The 18,673-nt window shown below is 45.6% G+C and overlaps 1 protein-coding gene across 1 annotated transcript in view; it reads right to left on the bottom strand.

Moving 5' to 3' along the window:
- LOC118570606 overlaps positions 1 to 18,673 on the bottom strand; it is a 173,289-nt gene that overhangs the window by 95,926 nt on the left and 58,690 nt on the right. Inside the window, 5 exon segments of the mRNA XM_036169266.1 lie at positions 1,907 to 2,135; positions 3,747 to 3,868; positions 4,518 to 4,718; positions 14,754 to 14,881; positions 17,203 to 17,395. Of these exon segments, the coding sequence (XP_036025159.1) occupies positions 1,907 to 2,135; positions 3,747 to 3,868; positions 4,518 to 4,718; positions 14,754 to 14,881; positions 17,203 to 17,395 (873 nt within the window).

Genomic DNA, 18,673 nt, shown 5'->3' with positions numbered 1-18,673 from the left:
AGATTTAGATTTCACTTTATTAATTCTGCCTCCAAAATATAGCTCAAAATATAGCTGTATCTGAAAGCATGGAGATGTGTCTTTAGTGTTTTGTTTTATTTGTTTGTTTGTTTGTTTGTATTTGAGACAGGGTTTCCCTGTGTAGCCCTGGCTGTCCTGAAACTTCCTCTGTAGACCTGGCTGATCTCAAACTCAGAGATCTGCCTGGCTCTGCCTTCCAAATTCTAGGATTAAAGGTGTGGGCTACCACCACCCAGCTTGCCTTTAGTGTTTTTAATAATATAGAAAAACTAGAAACCCCTTGAATGATCACAGGGAAAAGGTTAGAGAAGTTGTGATTTCTTCTTGTAAGCGAATTATGTGGTCATGAAAGTGGGTATTAAGATTAGTAGAGCCTATCATGTTCACAGTTGATGTTTAGCTCACTAGTGGTGGTGGCGCATGCCTTTAAGCCCAGTATTCAGGAGGCAGAGGCAGACAGATCTCTGTGAGTTTGAGGCTGGCCTGGTCTATAGTGCAATCTTCAGGGCAGTCAGGTCTACACAGAGAGACCCTGTCTCATAAAGACAAAAGAAAACAAAAAGACTAGTAGAAATGGAAGATAATAATGTATGAAGAATATGATTATATCCTATGCATATAAAGACTCCTTGAATTCAGAGGAATAATCATAGAGAGTGGGTCTATTGACTTATTCTTATTTTATCAGTCCTTGGAATTGAACCTAGGGCCTTGTGCATCTAGATGAACACTCTACCACTGAGCTGCACACCAAGGCCTTTCTTGCCTTTTAAAAGTTTGTTTTCCTTACATGCTTTTGAGAGAGGATCTTGCTGTGTAGTCCAACCTGACTTGGAGCTCACTGTGTAGCCCAGGCAGGATCTGAGTTTCTAATCCTCCTGTGCTAGTCACCCAAGCATCAAGGATTAACACCTGTACTACAAGGGCCACCCTTTCAACAGCTTTAAATTAAAATGTGTTCTTTCCTCTTCTGCTACAGCTTTCTATAATTTTAATAAAGTTAAAATTAATTGTCTCTTAAAAATGATTGTAAGGCTGGAAAGATGGCTCAGGGGTTAGGAGCACCTCCTGCTCCTCCAGAGAACACAAATTCAGTTCCCAGCACCCACATTGGGCATCTCACGGCCACTTGTAACTGCAGCTTTAGGGGACCCAGCATCCTCTTCTGGCCTCCACGGACCCCTGCAAACACATGGCCTAAGTTCTCCCTCTCTCTCTCTCATAAACACACACACACACACACACACACACACACACACACACACACATATGCACACACACAAATAAAATAATAAAAATTAAAAAGAAATCTTTTTTTAAAGTGATTTTGGTTTGGGCAGGAGAGGAGAGGAGACCATGGTGACCTATGGGACAGACATCTTGGTAGCTGATACCCTTGAAATCATCCTCATTGTATCACAAGTGGCCATAGAACAAGATCAATTTGGAAGCCCCAGCTCAGCATCCACAGCTGAACAGAAAAAAAGAAGAAGGATTGAAATACAAGTACAGACAACACCTGAGTCATCAGGGACAGCCTGGGCCACTGACCACTATGGCTTTCCAGTGTGCCTCCGACTTCTCTGCACAAACACAAACACACTGTGTGTCATTACAGCGCCAATGAGAAATGAGAAAGTAGTTTTCACATACCCATGTAATCCTCCATCTAATTTTAATTATACTGACATCCGTATATACTAGCTAGAAGCTTTGTCCAAAACAAGAATGTCATAAAAACATTGGCAAGGTTAGTGACTATGCTCTTTCTCTGGCCAAATAGAGGGGAAGAGTGCCAAACAGCAAAAACAGAGCTAAATAGAAACATCTGGAAGGAAGTGTTGTCTTTGCCAAGGACCCAACTGTCTTGGCAGAAAACACCCACATCTCTCTGGAGTTGTGTGCTGTACCAGTTCTCGGGCCTGGCTGAGGTGAGCCACAGGTCCAGGGCAAGCTGTAAGACGCGTTGTTCTAGCTGGGCGAGCCCACTGGGTGATGCAGGCTTGTGGGCGTGGCGAGCCTCACGCAACAGGTGCTCCAGGGCTTTGGGGATGAGTCCAACCAGGCCAAGAGAAGGGTGGAACTCCAACAGATGGACATTTTCGGAGGCTGGGCTTGACGAAGAGAAGAAATGATGATTTTATTTTTTTCAGAACAAAGAACAAAGACGTCTTTGGGGGGAAGATATCTGACTTTATATTTTTAAAGACCAATAACACAGCTTCTACGGGTCCAGAGCTGTCTAAAGGCTGACGATCTAAGTGACCAGCTGATGCAACATGTTCCTTGCTTTACCACAAGCCCCTCAAAGGGGAAAGAAACTGATGTGTTTCCAATTGTTCAGTACGGGAAACAGCTGTAACCAAACTGTTGACAAGTCAATAACCACCTGAAAACAGGATAGCTTAACAATAAAAATTATTAAATATGAAAAGAATAAACAATTCCCATGATTTTTTGTTATTGTTGATTTTCAAGACAGGGTTTCTCTGTGAAACAGTCTGGCTGTCCTGGAATTCGCTTTGCAGACCAGGCTGGCCTTGAACTTACAGAGATCCAATTTCCATGAATCTTAGCATCTATTTTTCACCTCGATTTTTTTCCTTTCCTCTCCCCAAATGTTAATGAACAAAGACAAGTTTTAAGTTCTCTATACACGGCTGGACTCCTTCGTATGTATTATAAGGATATTGTCTTTAGAATAGATGAGGACAAAAATCAATAAAACACTTGTCTGCAGATTATACTTTTGGAAATACATGATACAGAGCAAGTCAATGGTTTCCTACCTTAAAACTGAAGAGCACAGATTCCACGGGAATCTGTGTAAATGGGTTTCTGCTTAGTCCTAGATCTAAAGCATAGAGCTCAAAACCTGGAAATAAGCCTCAACTGAGCAAACTGCACCAGGTTTGGAGACTCTGACAGCTTTTAGGATCCATCCTAGCCTTAGCCCGGTCTGCCAAAACCCATTTCCTGAGCAGCAGATTCTTTCCATAGCAAAATGTACACACAGCTGGTGGCAAGCTTGTCACGGTGGAGACATCAGTGGAGACATCTATGGGGGGAAATGCAGGTTTTGGCTGGACTTCTTTCTTAAGAATGTAGAATCTTTGCTATTACCTCTCCTGGCACCCTGCCTGTCCCCAAGCTGTAACCTATCACGACAACTTCTTACATGAAGACTGTCTTTAATGTGCACCTATGGAAGCTCTGGGCCATGCCTGTGTTCACATCTGTGTCCTCAAAAGAATGTGCTGGGTGTTGAGAGGTGCGAGATGATCACTCCACACCATGTCAAGGAAATGGGAAGACTTTGATCTCAGGATATCCCACTCAACTTGGGGTTTGTCACCTCACAGTTCCTTCTAACTTAAAGACTAGAAAGGAATGAGAGAAAGAAGTAGTCATTATTGGGGTGTGGGGGTGACAAAATGTGTACCCACTCAGGGTGGCCTCAGGAAACTGAATACTGCTCTTTGAGGGGGTAATGCCCAGAGGTCCATCTGGGACAATTCCCAGAAGCCTCTTTGGTGATACTGTGAGAAGAAAGAGATTCCTTTCAGAGAAACTTAAACACACACAAGCTTCAGATGCATGTGCTCTGCTCAAGGTCTCTCACATCCACACAGCGCTTTAACACATAGTACTTTGATCCAACTCTGCATCCTTAATTGCTCTAGAAGTGATTAAATATAAAATGTCAAAAGACAACATCCACTTACCAGCTGTTGTTGTTGGAAACAAACTGCCTGCAAATTATGTTCAGGGGAAGTCCAAATGTCTTGTGAGCCGCAGAATGGTCCCTTCGCCAGAGCCTCTGGACATATTCCCTCTGCTGCTCTAGCTAAAATGGACAAACATCCCCAGACCTGAGCCATGAGCCTGGATGAAAGGATTAACCCCCTCTTGTCTCTATCACGTCACTAGTTTTTCACTCAGACATGGTTTTGAAGACCCATTTACAATGGAACATTCTAGTCTCTCAGTCAAAAGTCAGCCAAGGAAGCGAAAGCCAACCAATTCAAAAAAGCAAAAGAAAGCTGGGCTAGAGATGCATGCCTTCAATCCCAGCACCTGGGAGGCAGAGACAGGTGGATCTCAGTGAGTTCAAGGCCAGCCTGGTCTACACAGAGTTTCAGACCAGCCAGGGCTGCAGTGTAGGGCCTGTCCCAAAAATAAAATGAGCTGGGCAGTGATGGGGGAAAAAAATCAGTTTTATATGCCAGTGTCTTGGAAAGATGTACCATTTACCCTTTTATTGACAATAACTATGATTTCATAAGGATGATGTCCTCAATTCCTTGTGGATCATGAACTGTAGCTGAGGTGAGAAGTCCTAAGTTATGCTTGGAATTCAGAAGTGGAAATGAGCGTACAAGTAAACATTCTGCCCAGAAAGCCCACATTCTGGACCTGCAAAGAAAGAATGTTACTTTGATTTCCGGCTTCTGCCTTCCATCCTCTTCTCAGATGGAGCTTAAAGCCTTACTCACGTGGTGGCTGAGAATGCCCCTCACTAGCTGCCGGTGAAGCCTCAGGCACATACAGTCATCTTGGTAGGCCTTGGTGAAATACGAGTGGCTGAGATCAAACTTGGGGCGCCGGTGCATAATGTCAGTCATTGCTTGTGCCAAAGTGAACCGCTCTTCAGGGTCCAACGTGTGCTGGTAGGCTTCAAGGTAACTATCAAGAAGCTGAAAATAAGTCGATGGTCAGGAAAGAGCAGAGGCGGCTTTGGTGCCAGCAAACAACATGGGAAGCTCCACCCTAGGCTTTGAGAAGCCCTGGGGCCTTAGCAGAAGATAGACCTCAAAGCTCTGGGTAGTAGGGGTTGGGGTACAGGTAGATGCAGTAAGAGCGGGTTCAGTTAGCAAACACCGAGTGAAGAGGGTAAGAGCCGGAGCTTGCGCTGTGGAGCCAGAACCAGACTTGGGTTTGACCATCTCCTTTTGTTCTTCCTTTCCTTGGTCTTTATGAACCAAAGGAACACCATGTGGTCCATAGTGCTGCTCCTCCATAATTACAGGCTCCAATGAGATTGCACTCCAAATGCTTGCCGTTCCTAGAGGCCCACCCTCTTTCCTCAGCCTGGTTACCTCTCCACCATGTATGACTCTTGCTAGCATGGCATACAGGCCCCTAGCTCTACCTGTATCTTGTGTTACCTTTTAATACTATTATCAAGTGAAAGCACTATATGATATCTCTTCTTCCTTTTTTTTTAATGGATGACAGACTAAAATACAGATACCACTGAAGCCCAGCTTGTGAACCAATGAGTTTTATTGGGGTTATTTATAGGAACATGGGGGAGGGGTCACTTACAGGAGCAGAAATGACTCAAAGACATCTGTGTCCCCAAAGCCCACCCCAGCATGGGTAACAGCTCACAAAGCTGGGAACCTGGAGCACACTGTACAGCCCACAGCAGCTCAACAGGTTCAAGACTATCTCTTCTTGGGGGCTCTGTAGTGGGCAGCCATTCCAGCTTTGACCTGGAAATACTACCCCCTTTGAGGCTTCAGTAACTATCATGCCTACAAGGCTGAGCCATGAGAGGACCCTGAAGACCCAAGATCCTATTGGGCCAGCTCTCTTGGTTCGTGGACCCTGGACACTGGAGGTAGACCGAGCAGAGTTCTCCAGAGAACACTGCCGGACTGCACTATACCTTTCCCAGACCCTGCAACCTACCCCTTCATTTGTAAGATACCCCACAAAATAAACCTCCCTTTTAACTACGTGGAGTGGCCTTAATCATTTCACCAATAGGGTTCACTTGCCTCCTCTTGGTAGCCCATCCATCTTTGCTTCTTCTAATGATTTATCTTTTATAAATCCACACATTCTGTTTTGGTTTTGGTTTAGAAAATGAACTAACAGGGGTCGAGGATGCGGCTTAGTCAATATAGGACTAGACTTGCAAGCACAAGGACCTGAGTCCACACTACAAAAGTGCTGGGCATAGTGGTGTCTCTTGGTAATGCTAGCTCTGGGGAGGCAGAGGCAGGCAGATCCAGGGCTCACTGGCCAGTGAGCCTAGCCTGCTTGGTGAGTCCTAGACCACTGAGAGACCCTGTATCCAAAAGAACATACATGGCATCTGAATATGACACCTGCTTTCCATATGCACACACGTCATGAGCACCTGTATTCACATGTATCCACACACATAAATACCTACACTTTCGTACACACATACAGTAATCATGGGCTGTCATTTCCATACATTGTTTTGGCTCCTCCCCCTCCCCTGCTCCTCCACTTCCCTGCTCCTCCACTCCTCTGCTCCTCCCCCTGGCTCCCCTTTGCGGACCTTCTTCCCCACAGTGCTCTGCCATGTTTGGCTTAGTGACCAACATTTTATTACTGACTTTACCCCTCCCCCCCTTCTCCATCTCATTGTCCCTTTTCTAGCTTTGTGTCCTAAACACCCATCCCCACATACAAAAATTAAAAGTCTAGGATTTGCAGATGAGAGAAAACAGACATGTATGTATCTTTCTGAGTCTAGGAGAGTTTGTTTAACACAATTCTTACTTTTATCTATTTTTCTGCAAAGAGCGTGATTTCGTTTTCCTTTATGGTCAAATAAAACTACATTGTGTCATGTGCCACATTTTTTATCACATGTTCATCTGTTGATGGACATCTAGGCTGATTCCATGCTCTTGCTGTTGTGAATAGGGCAGCAATAAACATGGATGTCCAAATGTCTCAGCCCTTTGGGCCCATGCTCAGGAGTGCTATAGCTGGGTCATAGGGTAGTTCTACTTTAGATTTTTTGAGACCCCCCACAGTGGCTGTATCAGTTTACAGTCCCACCAACAAAGTCTAAGGCCTCCGCTGTCCCCACACCCTGGCCAGCATTCCTTGTCCCTTGTTCTCTTGAGTTAGCTGTTCTGAAGGGCATGAGGTGGCATCCCAAAGTAGTTCTAACTTGCATTTCCCTGATCAGTAACTTTTTAAAATGGTTGTTTGGGCCAGGGAGATGGCTCAGTGGTTAAGAACTGTAGCCAAACCTAACGCCCCGGGCTTAATCCCTGGAGCCTGTTGACATGGCGGAAGGAGAGAACAGGCTCATGCAAGCTGTCCTCTGACCTCACATGTTCACTGTGGCACACACAGGCAAAGTAAATAGAAATGCAATAAAAAAATAAAATATTTAGTGGCTATGTGTTTCCTCTTTTGAGAACTGTCTGCTCAGTTCATCTGCCTACTTATTGATTGGAAGACTAGCTCTTCACCTGCCTGCTTCTCTGAGTCCCCCGTTCTCTGAAGTCCTCCACATGTACACACAGTCAGCACCGTCTTCCATCTGTTTATTTTCCAGGCTCAGGCACAGAATTGCCAAGTGCAGAGGAGAAAGATTTTTGTTTCCTCTTTTACCCCAGAATGTTAAACACTTGAGAGTGAATAGATACTAGGAGTCGGGTGTCATCCATGAAGAGATGTTCACATCTGCCTGCCCAATGCCAAGGCTCGTGGAGGGTGAAATGGGATACTTCAGCTAGTACCCATGGTGCTTTGCATGTAAAATATCCCCCATGGGCTCATAGTTCGAGCATTTGGGCTCCAGATGGGGGCCCAGTTTTGAGAGGATATGGAAGCTTTGAGAGGTAGAAGAAGTGGAATTCGTGGTGTGGGCCTTGAAGTTTGCAGTCAAGTGTGACTTCCTGTCCCACCTCCACTTCCTGTGGTGTTGAGATGTGAGGAGGCTATACTCTCTCTCCTGTTGCCTCCAAGCCTTCCAAATCAAGATGAATTACATCCGCTCAACCAAAACAAATCCCTCCTCCCTGAAATCGCTTCTTTTAGGCATTTCATCACAATGCCGGGAAAAGTGATTACCACGGCACTTAAACTTTGTGGATGACTGTTCCGGAAAGGGGCCAAATCCAGCTTGAGTATGAACAGGAAGACACCAAGAGGAGCCAGAAGCCCAGGCTACCACGGGAGGTGTGCCAGGGGTTAGAAACACACACTGCATAGCATAGAGTCAGAAGTGAAGAAAGATGGTCATCCCCCTGTCCCTAAGTTCATCCCACAGAAAAGGAAGAGCAGTGGTGGTCTAAGAGGCCTGATTCCCTCACCCAAGAGCCACTCTGGAATAACAGCCAACTGCCAAGTAACAGAAAGGACAGAGACTGGAGGAGGAATTACCAGACAGGCCAGAGTGCCGCTCAGCCATCCCAGGGAGAGATGAGGGAAGAAATGTTTACTTCCTTAATTCGTGCTGGCCCAAAGTGAACCCTTTTGGCTGGACCAGGGAAATCCTGGGAGCTGGTTTATGGTATTTAAACTTCTTGACCTGTTTTTGGACAAAGGACCCAATTGTTGGTTATTTGACAAGGGCAGTTGGCTAGGGGTTGAGTCCTTTTCTGGAGATCCCGATCCGGTGAGTCCAGGTTACAGAGGACCATGCTAAATCAAATGTTCGCTATTGAGGATAAAGTTCCCAGAGTCAGTGAATGAGAACATAGGCTGTCCAGGCAGGCAAGATGGCTCAGTCATCTGCCACCAAGTCTGTGGACCTGAGTTCAAGCCCTGAAACTCACATGAGAAAAAGAGGGAGCTCAGTCCCTGTGTTGTCGGCTGACTAGTATGACGCGAGCTGTGGCCTGCTGAGTCACAGCTGCGTCCCTGCTCTCCCCAGATGAGGAAGAGAACAGGACAGCTAACCAACCTTGAATTTCAGATACACGACAAATACTCCTTTAAAGTAAGTATGTCCCAAATATTGCAATATTTTATCTGTTGAGAAGGGAAGTGTAACTTAAAGTAATAATAACATCTCTTCCATCTTTAGGTTCAGCTGAGAGAAGGTCTCAGGTGGATCGCTGCATAATTTTATTATGAATTCCTTCCTGGCGAGGGTGGGGCACGATCCTTCTGCCTCACTGGCTCTATTTCTCATCTGCTTGCTAACTGACCATTTCCATTTAAACTCCAGGCTGCTATTTGCCCAAGAAGTCTTCCTAACCTGTCAAATGTCACCTCTGTGTGTCAAAGGGCCCCTCTCAGCAAAGTGGTACAAAGCACCCAGGGCGAGTAGCAGGGAAAATTGGGAAAACAGACAAAATTAATAACATCAAGCCTCCCTTGGGTTTATCCTCCTCGAGAGCTTATTTTACTGGGTTTATCTTACTTGTAAGATCTGAGATTTATGGTAACTTTCAAAGTGTTTTAGGTTACACCAAAGTGTCAAACAGAAAAAACGGCACTAGACACACCTTGCCCCGAGCCTCTGCCCTCATCACAGGGATAATACATGAAAATCACTTTAGTGCTGCATACATGAATTCAGATCACCGCAGACTCTGTCTGGTGACCATGGGGAGGGAGGAGGTAGGACAGCAGGACCTAGGAGCTGCCTGCCACACCCGCTCTCTGGCTTCTCTAGTCCCCCAAGCCACTTAAGCTGACATCAGTTCTGATTTCATGAGTCTTCACACACAGTGGTTATTTTAAGGACTCAAAAGAACCTAGTATGTCCCAGAACTTTTTAAGTGGTGATACCGATATATCTAACAATCAATAACCTAATATGTCCCAGAACTTCTTCCGTGGTGATACCGATATATTTAACCATCTAAAACAGCCGAGGAGACTTGGCAGTACAGTCAGTGCAGGGGTTGGGGGTCAATTGTACCTCAGACGGAAATTTGCCTTAGCCATTTAAGACGGGCTCTTCAGCTAGAATTTCTACAATTTTGGCCCAGAAAGTTCCATTTCTATAGGGAACTTATTCTCAGGGTAGGATGGAGGGGGATATTTTCAATGATTGTTTTAAATTAAAATAGTTTCATATATCCTGGAAGAAGCTAGCAGGCAGCATTGATAGCTTAGAACGGAATGGACTGCAGTCAGGACTGGAACGCTTGGGTTTGTCTCTCTGCCCTTAGATTCTACTACTGCCATTGACTCCTGCCTGAGGCTTCCATGAAAGGGAAAAAGAACACTCTTGTGCATGCGTGCGCGCGCGCACGCACACGCGCGCGCACGCACACACACACACACACACACACACACACACACACTTAAAGCTTGTGCCTGGAGCAATGAATTTGCTTTGTTTACATTAATACAGCCAATTACTGCAAGCTGGTCAGTGTAAGGTTTTAACTGGCAGGTCAGGGTTATCTGTGAAAAGAACTTTCTTCCAGAGTCTGAGGCTTACCCATTCTCAGCCCAGACAGTTGTTTCCAAATGACCAGTGACCTACATAAATCTCCATGAGAAACTGACCAAAGGATAGATAAAATCGCTAGCCTTCTATTCTGCTACCAAAACAGATAAAAGAAGCCACTTCCACTTCCTGGTTTTCAGACCACACCACAGCTGTGGTAGTCAGGTTCCCCCACCCCCTTCCAGTTCTCCTGCCACTGGCCGCCTGAGCGCTGGGGCTTTGAGGGCTCCTCTTCCCCAACATTTCACTGTGCTCCAGTCAGTGGGCACCCGCCAACTCTTTCCTGTTGGCTCTCACAAAACTTTTTCCTCATCTGGCTTCAGTCTCTGTGGCTACTGCTTCTGCTCCACAGTCTGCCCCATAAAAATGGGTGTCACGGGGGCCCATTCAGACTCTCCAACCTCTCCCACTCACCGCTGTGGTTCAACAGCTACTTTTTGGCTTCAGACCTGTTCATCAAGCCCCCTCAATGACTTGCGTCTTGAGTGCACTTTCATTGTCTTCTTTAATGATGCCCTCACTCCTCCTGTACTCTGCTTCTGTGGTAGCTTCCTTCTTCAACTCTTGGAAACCCTCTCTCTTCACTCTCTCATCCCAAAACCCAGATCTAATCCTTAACTCCTACCATGTCCCCTTCAGAGTGACACCCTCTGCTCCCGATCTCCTGCTCTCATGGCCATATCCTTAGTATCAGGTCCCTTCTAACTCTCCAGGTCAGCATTGGAGGTGGCCTCTTCTCTAGGGAGTTCTTATTCAATGCATCCGCCATGCTGACACCAAGACAGCCATTGGAAATAAAGCTGCCATCATGTTTCTCACCTATGGCTCTTCTTCACTTCCCCAGCTTCTCAAACTGTGGGTCATAACCCCCTCATGTAACTGGATATAGAGAACACATACACACACACACACACACACACACACACACGGCTAAGGTTTCTGAATGCACAACCGAAAATTAGCTCAAAACCAAATTCATAACAGCCACACTCACCCGTGTTGCATCCTGCAACTTCCCTGCAGGCTAAGTTCTGAACACACACCATGCACGCTGTTAATGTCATCCTGCACACAGCGCCAGCGAACACCCTCTAAAGCACCCTGCTGAGAATTGATACCATTGCATGTTATAAACTGCAGTGTTTACTGTTCATGTAAGTATTCTGCTCTGATGAAAGCATGTTTTAATTGTGAAAAACAAAAATTACTTTCACTATTTTCCTACTGTCATGTCTCAGCATGTCAGATATCACTGAATCGGATTGTAGCAGAGAAGCAAGGAGAGCCATTTCATCAGTATGGAATTGTTTGTTTTTGTTTTTGTTTTTGAGACAGGGTTTCTCTGTGTGACAGCTCTGGCTGTCCAAGAACTCACTTCGTAGTTACTTTTGTTCATAATAAGACGTAGATCCACAATGTGCCAAAGAATTATTTTTAATTGTTTTATGATTCATTACTAATAATGTTTGATTTGTATATCTATTGTATATAGGTATATGCCTGGAGTTGTATAAGATTTTCTTAGGCAAAAATGGATTATAAGTAGGGAGAGTTCAAGAAACCCAAGTTATCCAATAAACTTTAAAATCAATGACTCACAAATCCTTACCCGACTGTACCTAAAACAGGTTGATATGTAAATCCCAGCCATTCACACTCTGCCAAGGAATGATTCCAACAGGCCATGCCCCATGGGACACTCTCATAGGCATTTCCTAGGCTTAAGAGTCTTTCTTGGGCTGGGCAGTGGTGGTGCACACCTTTAATCCCAGCACTTGGGAGGCAGAGGCACTCAGATCTCTGTGAGTTCGAGGCCAGCCTGGTCTCCAAAGCGAGTTCCAGGAAAGGTGCAAAGCTACACAGAGAAACCATGTCTTGAAAAAAAACAAAACAAACAAACAAAAAAGAGTCTTTCTTGATGGGTGGCGCTACACACACCTTTAATTCCAGCACTAGGGAGGCAGAGGCAGGCAGATCTCTGTGAATTCAACGCCAGCCTGGTCTACAGAGTGAGTCCCAGGACAGCCATGGCTACACAGAGAAACCCTGTCTCAATAAAACAAACAAACAAACAAACAACAAGAGTCTTTCTCTGACAAACATTTTATGAATCTTTTAGTGGTGAGATTAAGCATCTGTGTTCTGGGAAGACTTAATGACAGTCCCCAACAAGACAAATCTCTCTTTTTTTTCACTGATGTCCCCAGCTCTTGAATGTGCCTCAGTTACATGGTTGCTGTGCTTAGAGACTGGATAAACTTCTTCTTCTTCTTCTTCTTCTTCTTCTTCTTCTTCTTCTTCTTCTTCTTCTTCTTCCTCTTCCTCCTCCTCCTCCTCCTCCTCCTCCTCCTCCTCCTCCTCCTCCTCCTTCTTCTCTCTCTCTCTCTCTCTTTCTTTGCCAGAGCTGAGGACTGAACCCAGGGCCTTGCGCTTGCTAGCCAAGGGCTCTACCACTGGGCTAAATCCCCAACCCCTGGATAAACTTTTATAGATCATGAATTTCTCCTTTTCTATGATTTGTAGAAATGTATTTTAATTTTTATGGTACTAAAACATCAGTACTTTGTTTGTTTTTGTTTTTCGAGACAGGGTTTCTCTGTATAGCTCTGGCTGTCCTAGAACTCCCTCTGTAGACTAGGCTGGCCTTGAACTCAGAGATCCACCTGCCTCTGCCTCCTGTGTACTGGAATTAAAGGCATATGCCACCACTGCCGAGCTAAACATCAACGGTGAGCATCTATCCAGATGCCTTTTAAACAGTAAGCCCACGGCCGTCATAGGCACCCTTGGACTTTCAGGGTGGTCTACCTTTGTGAAACCCTTGTACAGGCAAGACCCTAATACTTTACTTAGATTCTAAATGTCTTAAAGATGGGAGTCATCTCTCATATGTATCTATAGATCTCCAAAACAGCATGTAGTAAGGTAAAATTTTAATTTTGATAAAAACATAAACAAAAACAAGCAACAAAAAAAACTTAGCATGGGACTAGAGAGATAAGAGCTGACTCCATGGGTAGAAGAGCTTGTTGCTCTTCTTGCAGGGACTTGAGTTCAGTTCCCAGTACCCATGTCAGGTGGCTCTCAAGTGCCTTTAACTCTAGTTCCAAGAGATCTACTACCACAGGCTTCCACAGACATCTGCACTCAGGTCACATATCCTCCCCCCTCCACACACACACAATAAAAATAAAAGAGACCTTTGTAAAGCCTCTCCCATTGATAGGTGTTGATGGGAGGGCTAAAGAATGAAGACCAGTTCACCTGCAAGTTACATTTCTTACTAAGATGCAAACCCTGACTATGTGCTTGGTGAGTTAGCAGATCGCAATCTCTGCTTTGTATCCAGCCTCCTGACTACTGTGCTCAGCACCCCCTGCTGTCCTGACCACTGTGCTCAGTACCCCCTGCTGTCCTGACCACTGTGCTCAGTACCCCCTGCTGTCCTGACCACTGTGCTCAGTACCCCCTGCTGTCCTGACTACTGTGCTCAGCACCCCCTGCTCTCCTGACTACTGTGCTCAGTACCCCTGCTGTCCTGACCCACTGTGCTCAGCATTCCCTGCTTGGTGGCCTTCACCCACTGACATAGTCTAGTGGCTGTGACTGGTCAGTCAGTTTGCCTCTGTTTAGGCTAGTCTCTATGACTGGGTTATGAGTGTGAGTGGTCACCACCCCATTCTTACTAACAGCATCCACATACTAGGAAAAGCCTGAGTCACAGAGCCCTCTAACAAATTATGCCTGCAAGATAAAGTAGTATCCTTCATATTTCATCTTTTGTGGTGAAGAACCACAGGAAAATAAAACTTAACTGTAATTCCAGCTCCTTAGGGAGCTGCTGTAGGAGAACTGCATGTTCAAGGCTAGCCTGGGCTACAGAGCTAGTTTAAGGCTAGCCTGGGCAACTTAGTGAGCCATGCCTCATAATAAAAAGTGAAAAGAGGAGTCTGGCGAGATGGCTCTGCAGTCTAGAGCAGTTGTTCTAACAGAAGACTGGGCGTTTGGTTCCCAGCTCCCCTGTGGTGGATCACATCTATAACTCCAGTTCCAGGGGATCTGATCCCCTTTTCTGTTTCCAAGGGCACCAGTCACACATGTGGTATTCATACATGCATGCAGGCAAAACATACATACAAAATAAAGTAAACCTAAAATTTGCCTAGAGTGAACACGGCTTTGGGGTCAGTCTTCAGTGGCTTACGCACGCACAGTGTTCAAATTATGTAGGCCATAAATTTAAATGAATTAATTAGCGCTTTATTTATTTGCTTTCTTGAGAGCATCCCTGAAAGTCTCAGTTGAAGAAAAACAAAAACAAAATTAAACAACAACAAGGGGATTTTGACGTTTGGTTTTGTTTGTTTTTTGTTTGAGACAGTCTTGTTATGCAGCCAGTGGGCCTGGAAGTGTAGTCCAGGCTGGCTTCAGACCTGCAGCAACCCTCTGCCTCAGCCTCCTGGGTGCTGTGATTCTAGGTGTATATCGCCACAGTGGGCAAAAGACCTTTTAGAGACAGTTTGCCCTCTAGAAGTCATACCTGGCGTTTGCTCTCTAGAAGATTCACTTCCCAGGTCCACAGGTCATACAGCACGGCAAATCTGTCCACACTGGCATGAGCCCAGTCCCAGCACTGGCTGTTCTCTGACTTGCTATCCTCTCTGTGACCTGGGAAGAAGCCAGTGGGAACGGTTTGAGACAGGCCTTCTCGGAGGAACATGGAAACTATCGGCTCCACCTCAGGAGTAGATCTGAGCCTGCAACTGGGACTCCCCAAAGTCAACTGAGGGAGCCATCTGCAAAGACCAGGCCTGAAGTCCACACTTGTTGACTTCCAAATCAACAGGAGCTTTGTTATTACTTTCTAAATTTAAAAACTAATTTTAGTAATCCCTCCCCCCCTTTTGGATACAGGGCCTCACCATGTAGCCCTGGCTGGTCTAGAACTCACTCTGTAGACTGGGCTAGCCTGAAACTCACAGAGATCCACCTACTTCTGCCTCCCAAGGGCCAGGATTCCAAGTGTGCGCCACCACCCCTAGCTCAGTAATTTTTTGCTGTTGTGAGTCAGAGTCTCATGTAGCTGTGGGTGAACTTGTAACCTTTCTATCACTACCAAACAAGTTGAGTCCTGGCAGCATCACAGACACATCTGCCATGTACATGCAGTGCTGGGGATGAAGCCCAGGGCTTCCTGCATCCTTGGCAAGCACTGTACCAACTGAACTACATCCCAGCCCTTTAAAGACTGTTTAGAAATCAAACCAGTTGACATGAAATCTATGCTAAAATGTCCCTGAATTTACAGCTTTAAAGGCAGAACATACATTTCTCCCTTTTCATAAACTGGCCTCTGGTGTTTAACAACTAAGATGAATGTAGTATTTCTCTCTCTCTCTGTGTGTGTGTGTGTGTGTGTGTGTGTGTGTGTGCATGTACCGAGTGTGCACAAGAGATCAAGAGATCAACCTAAAGTGTAGTTCCCCAGGAGCCTCTACCTTTTGGGGACATGTTTTGGGTTCTCTCACTGAGACCTGAGGTTCACCATGTAGGATAAGCCTAGGGACCCTCCTGTCTCAGCCCCCCAGACCAGAACTTGCAACCATGGCCAGCTTGGGGGTTGGGGGGGTGAACTTAGGTCCTCATGATTGCAAGACAAGCGCTAGCGATGACTGAGGCATTTCCCCAACCCTATTATTTTCATTAACGTTGACTACGTCAAAAATTTCCAGGGAGGCTTCAAAGACAGTCCTTAATTATATTAATTGCCACCTTACATCGGTAAAGTTAATCATCATCACCATTTGGCAGAAATACTTTCTGTTTGGATTATTGTAAGCGTCACTGCCGACAGGATTATTGCTTCCAATCTTACGTGGCCTGCTTCGGGAGAAAATACTAGAAAGCAAGAAACATCCAGGTACTGACACATGCGCTGAATAATTCCTGACTCCGTGACGGGGATTTAGCTCTGATGACGGTCCTCTCGGGCAGCAGTTGGGAAACCATTTCACAATGGGAGACGAAAGTCCTACCAGCCAGCTTCAGGGAAAGATGTCCTCGTGGTTAAATGTGTTTCAACCCAACTCAGTTCTCAGCAGACAGAAATGGTTACAGGGGGTTATCAATTAATATGGACAAAAGGTGTATGTACACAGCCAGTGAAAATAAAAGCTGAGAGTGAGAAACGTTCTAGAATGTTCAGTGCCTGATTCAGATAGTCACAGTTGTAGCAACGACTGCATGCTCTAACACGCGCGCGCGCACACACACACACACACAATCACAAATGCCTTCTAACCTCCCCCTTCTGGGCTGCAGTGTGTCTAGACAGTCTTAGCTCTTTCCAAGTGCAATAGGAAATGCTACTGAGAAATAGCCTTACCTTCCTTAATTTTTAAAATTGGAAGTTTAGGTGATAGTGCCCAAAAGAGGCAAGATTAGTGACTATGGATTGCTTGGTCTTGAGTCCTCCTTCTGGGGTTTGTCTGGCATCATTAGCCAGATCCTCTTGTATGCCCATGGTTTCCTGTTAGGATCCCAGTGATGTCTCTGCTTCTAAACACAGTCTGCCCAGCGTCAGTTGGTTCAGGAGAAACATTCACTGCACTTGCTCCCTTTGCTCACCCAGGCGTTCCCAAACCACCTCCCTTCTACCCAGGGGCGATGCAGAACATTCTCTGGGTAATTCGTAGTTTAACAACCACAAGAACTACAGCTGATTCTTTAAAGAGCACCTGCTCCATCACAAAGGAGAACTGAACCCTACGTGTTCACACACTTGGGTAAGGGGTAGTGTATGTTTACTCAAGTTTTTAAATGCTATCGTTTGGTCAGTGGAGTGTGTATTTTTGTTTGTTTGTTTTGAGCACTGGAGGTCTACAAGAGCCTTGTGCACACCAACCAAGTACGCTACCATTGAACTCCATCCCCGGCCCTGGGCAGGCGACTTTTTTTTTTTTTTTTTTTTTTTTAATCTGCCTCCTTACTTTTTTCTTTCTCAATGAAATGGCTGGCAATAAGCAGCAGCTCTGACTCCAGCTCCATCAGATCCTGCAAGGCGTTGTCATACATGACATACAGGCCGAGCTGGTCCTGAGTGTGGACACAGCCAGCTTGTATGCTGTGGAAATCATCCTGATTTTCAGCTTCTGAGAACTCCAGGAATTGCCCGCCATGGACCTGGGGGAGGAAGGCCAAACCTCAAAGTTACCGGAAAAGGGAGAGTTATATTTTGTCAGTCCAAACGGCCCAGGCAGTGGGTTTCCCCTCCCACACAGCGGGCTGCCGGGGCCCAACCACAGGGGAAGAGCTGAATTATATATAGTCTTCTGTCAAACACTGTCAACTTTTGTTTACTGCAAAGAATTTCAATATTTTCATTTCCTCCACCTCAAAAGACCATTATGGCAAATGTTCTAATCCCCCACCTGGTAAAAGGTCTGCTGCATTCTCGTAATTTAAGAGACTGGAAGGGCTGACTCCTTCCCCCCTTTCCTTGATGAAAGACCGTGAGTCCAGTCCCCAGCTAATGGGGATAAGACACAGTTGCCTGTATTAAATGAAGACTGAGGGAATGTGCCATCTAGATAAGCTTGCTTTTCCACTTGTATGAGTAGCACATGCTTCTGAACAGAAGTAAAGTTCTGCCTTGTCAAGGCACTTTAATTGGAGTAGTAGTCTCTTCCTTTGTGCCCCTGAACTTATTTCTAACACACACACACACACACACACACACACACACACACACACACACACACTCACTTACAGACAAAGAATGTTAGTTTGTCTTTCTAGTTAATTCTAGAGCAACTGGAACAGAACACTCAGTAGTCCAGGATTTAGGAGGCCTTTGAAGTCATAGGCTGGGAACCACTCAGCTGTTATTGAGTCATTAACAAAATGGGAAGGGTAGGACATCATGATAGGGAAATATTGGGGTGTCTTTGAGAGTGATGGAGCCTTTCTCTGCCTCCCCACACCCGGCTAAGCCCACCAAAAGCTTAAAAACTCTGCAGCCACCAAAGCCAGTCCAGTTGGCCCAACCAGGTGCCCAGGTGCTCTGCTCAGTTTCTTCCAGTCTTTTGTGGAGGCATCATTTAGAAGATAACCAACAGAAACCGGAATTCTCTTCTGGCACTTCCGGCTCCAGCAAGGACTTTCCAGAATGACTGCCTTGAGGTTGCAGCTGAATCCGATCAGTCTCCATCTCCCAGTCACATCGTTTCTACACTAAGCTGAGTGTATGGAATATGGAACTCCACATAGGCAGGGCACATTGGATTCATAAACATTAGCTGTTCAAAACATGTTGGTTTTAATTCTGCGAGTTCTGGGTTGGGAAGGCCCATTGGGTAAAGCAGTAACCAAGAAAATCTGATGGCCTGAGTTAGATCTTCAGAACCCATGTAAAAAAAAGCCAGATATAATGGCACACATCTGTAATCCCAGCTCCCCTAC

This window comes from Onychomys torridus, chromosome 19, assembly GCF_903995425.1.
Source record: "Onychomys torridus chromosome 19, mOncTor1.1, whole genome shotgun sequence".
Taxonomy (NCBI): domain Eukaryota; kingdom Metazoa; phylum Chordata; class Mammalia; order Rodentia; family Cricetidae; genus Onychomys; species Onychomys torridus.
Note: the sequence above shows the minus strand (reverse complement) of the source record. Positions and strands in the feature narration are given on the sequence as shown.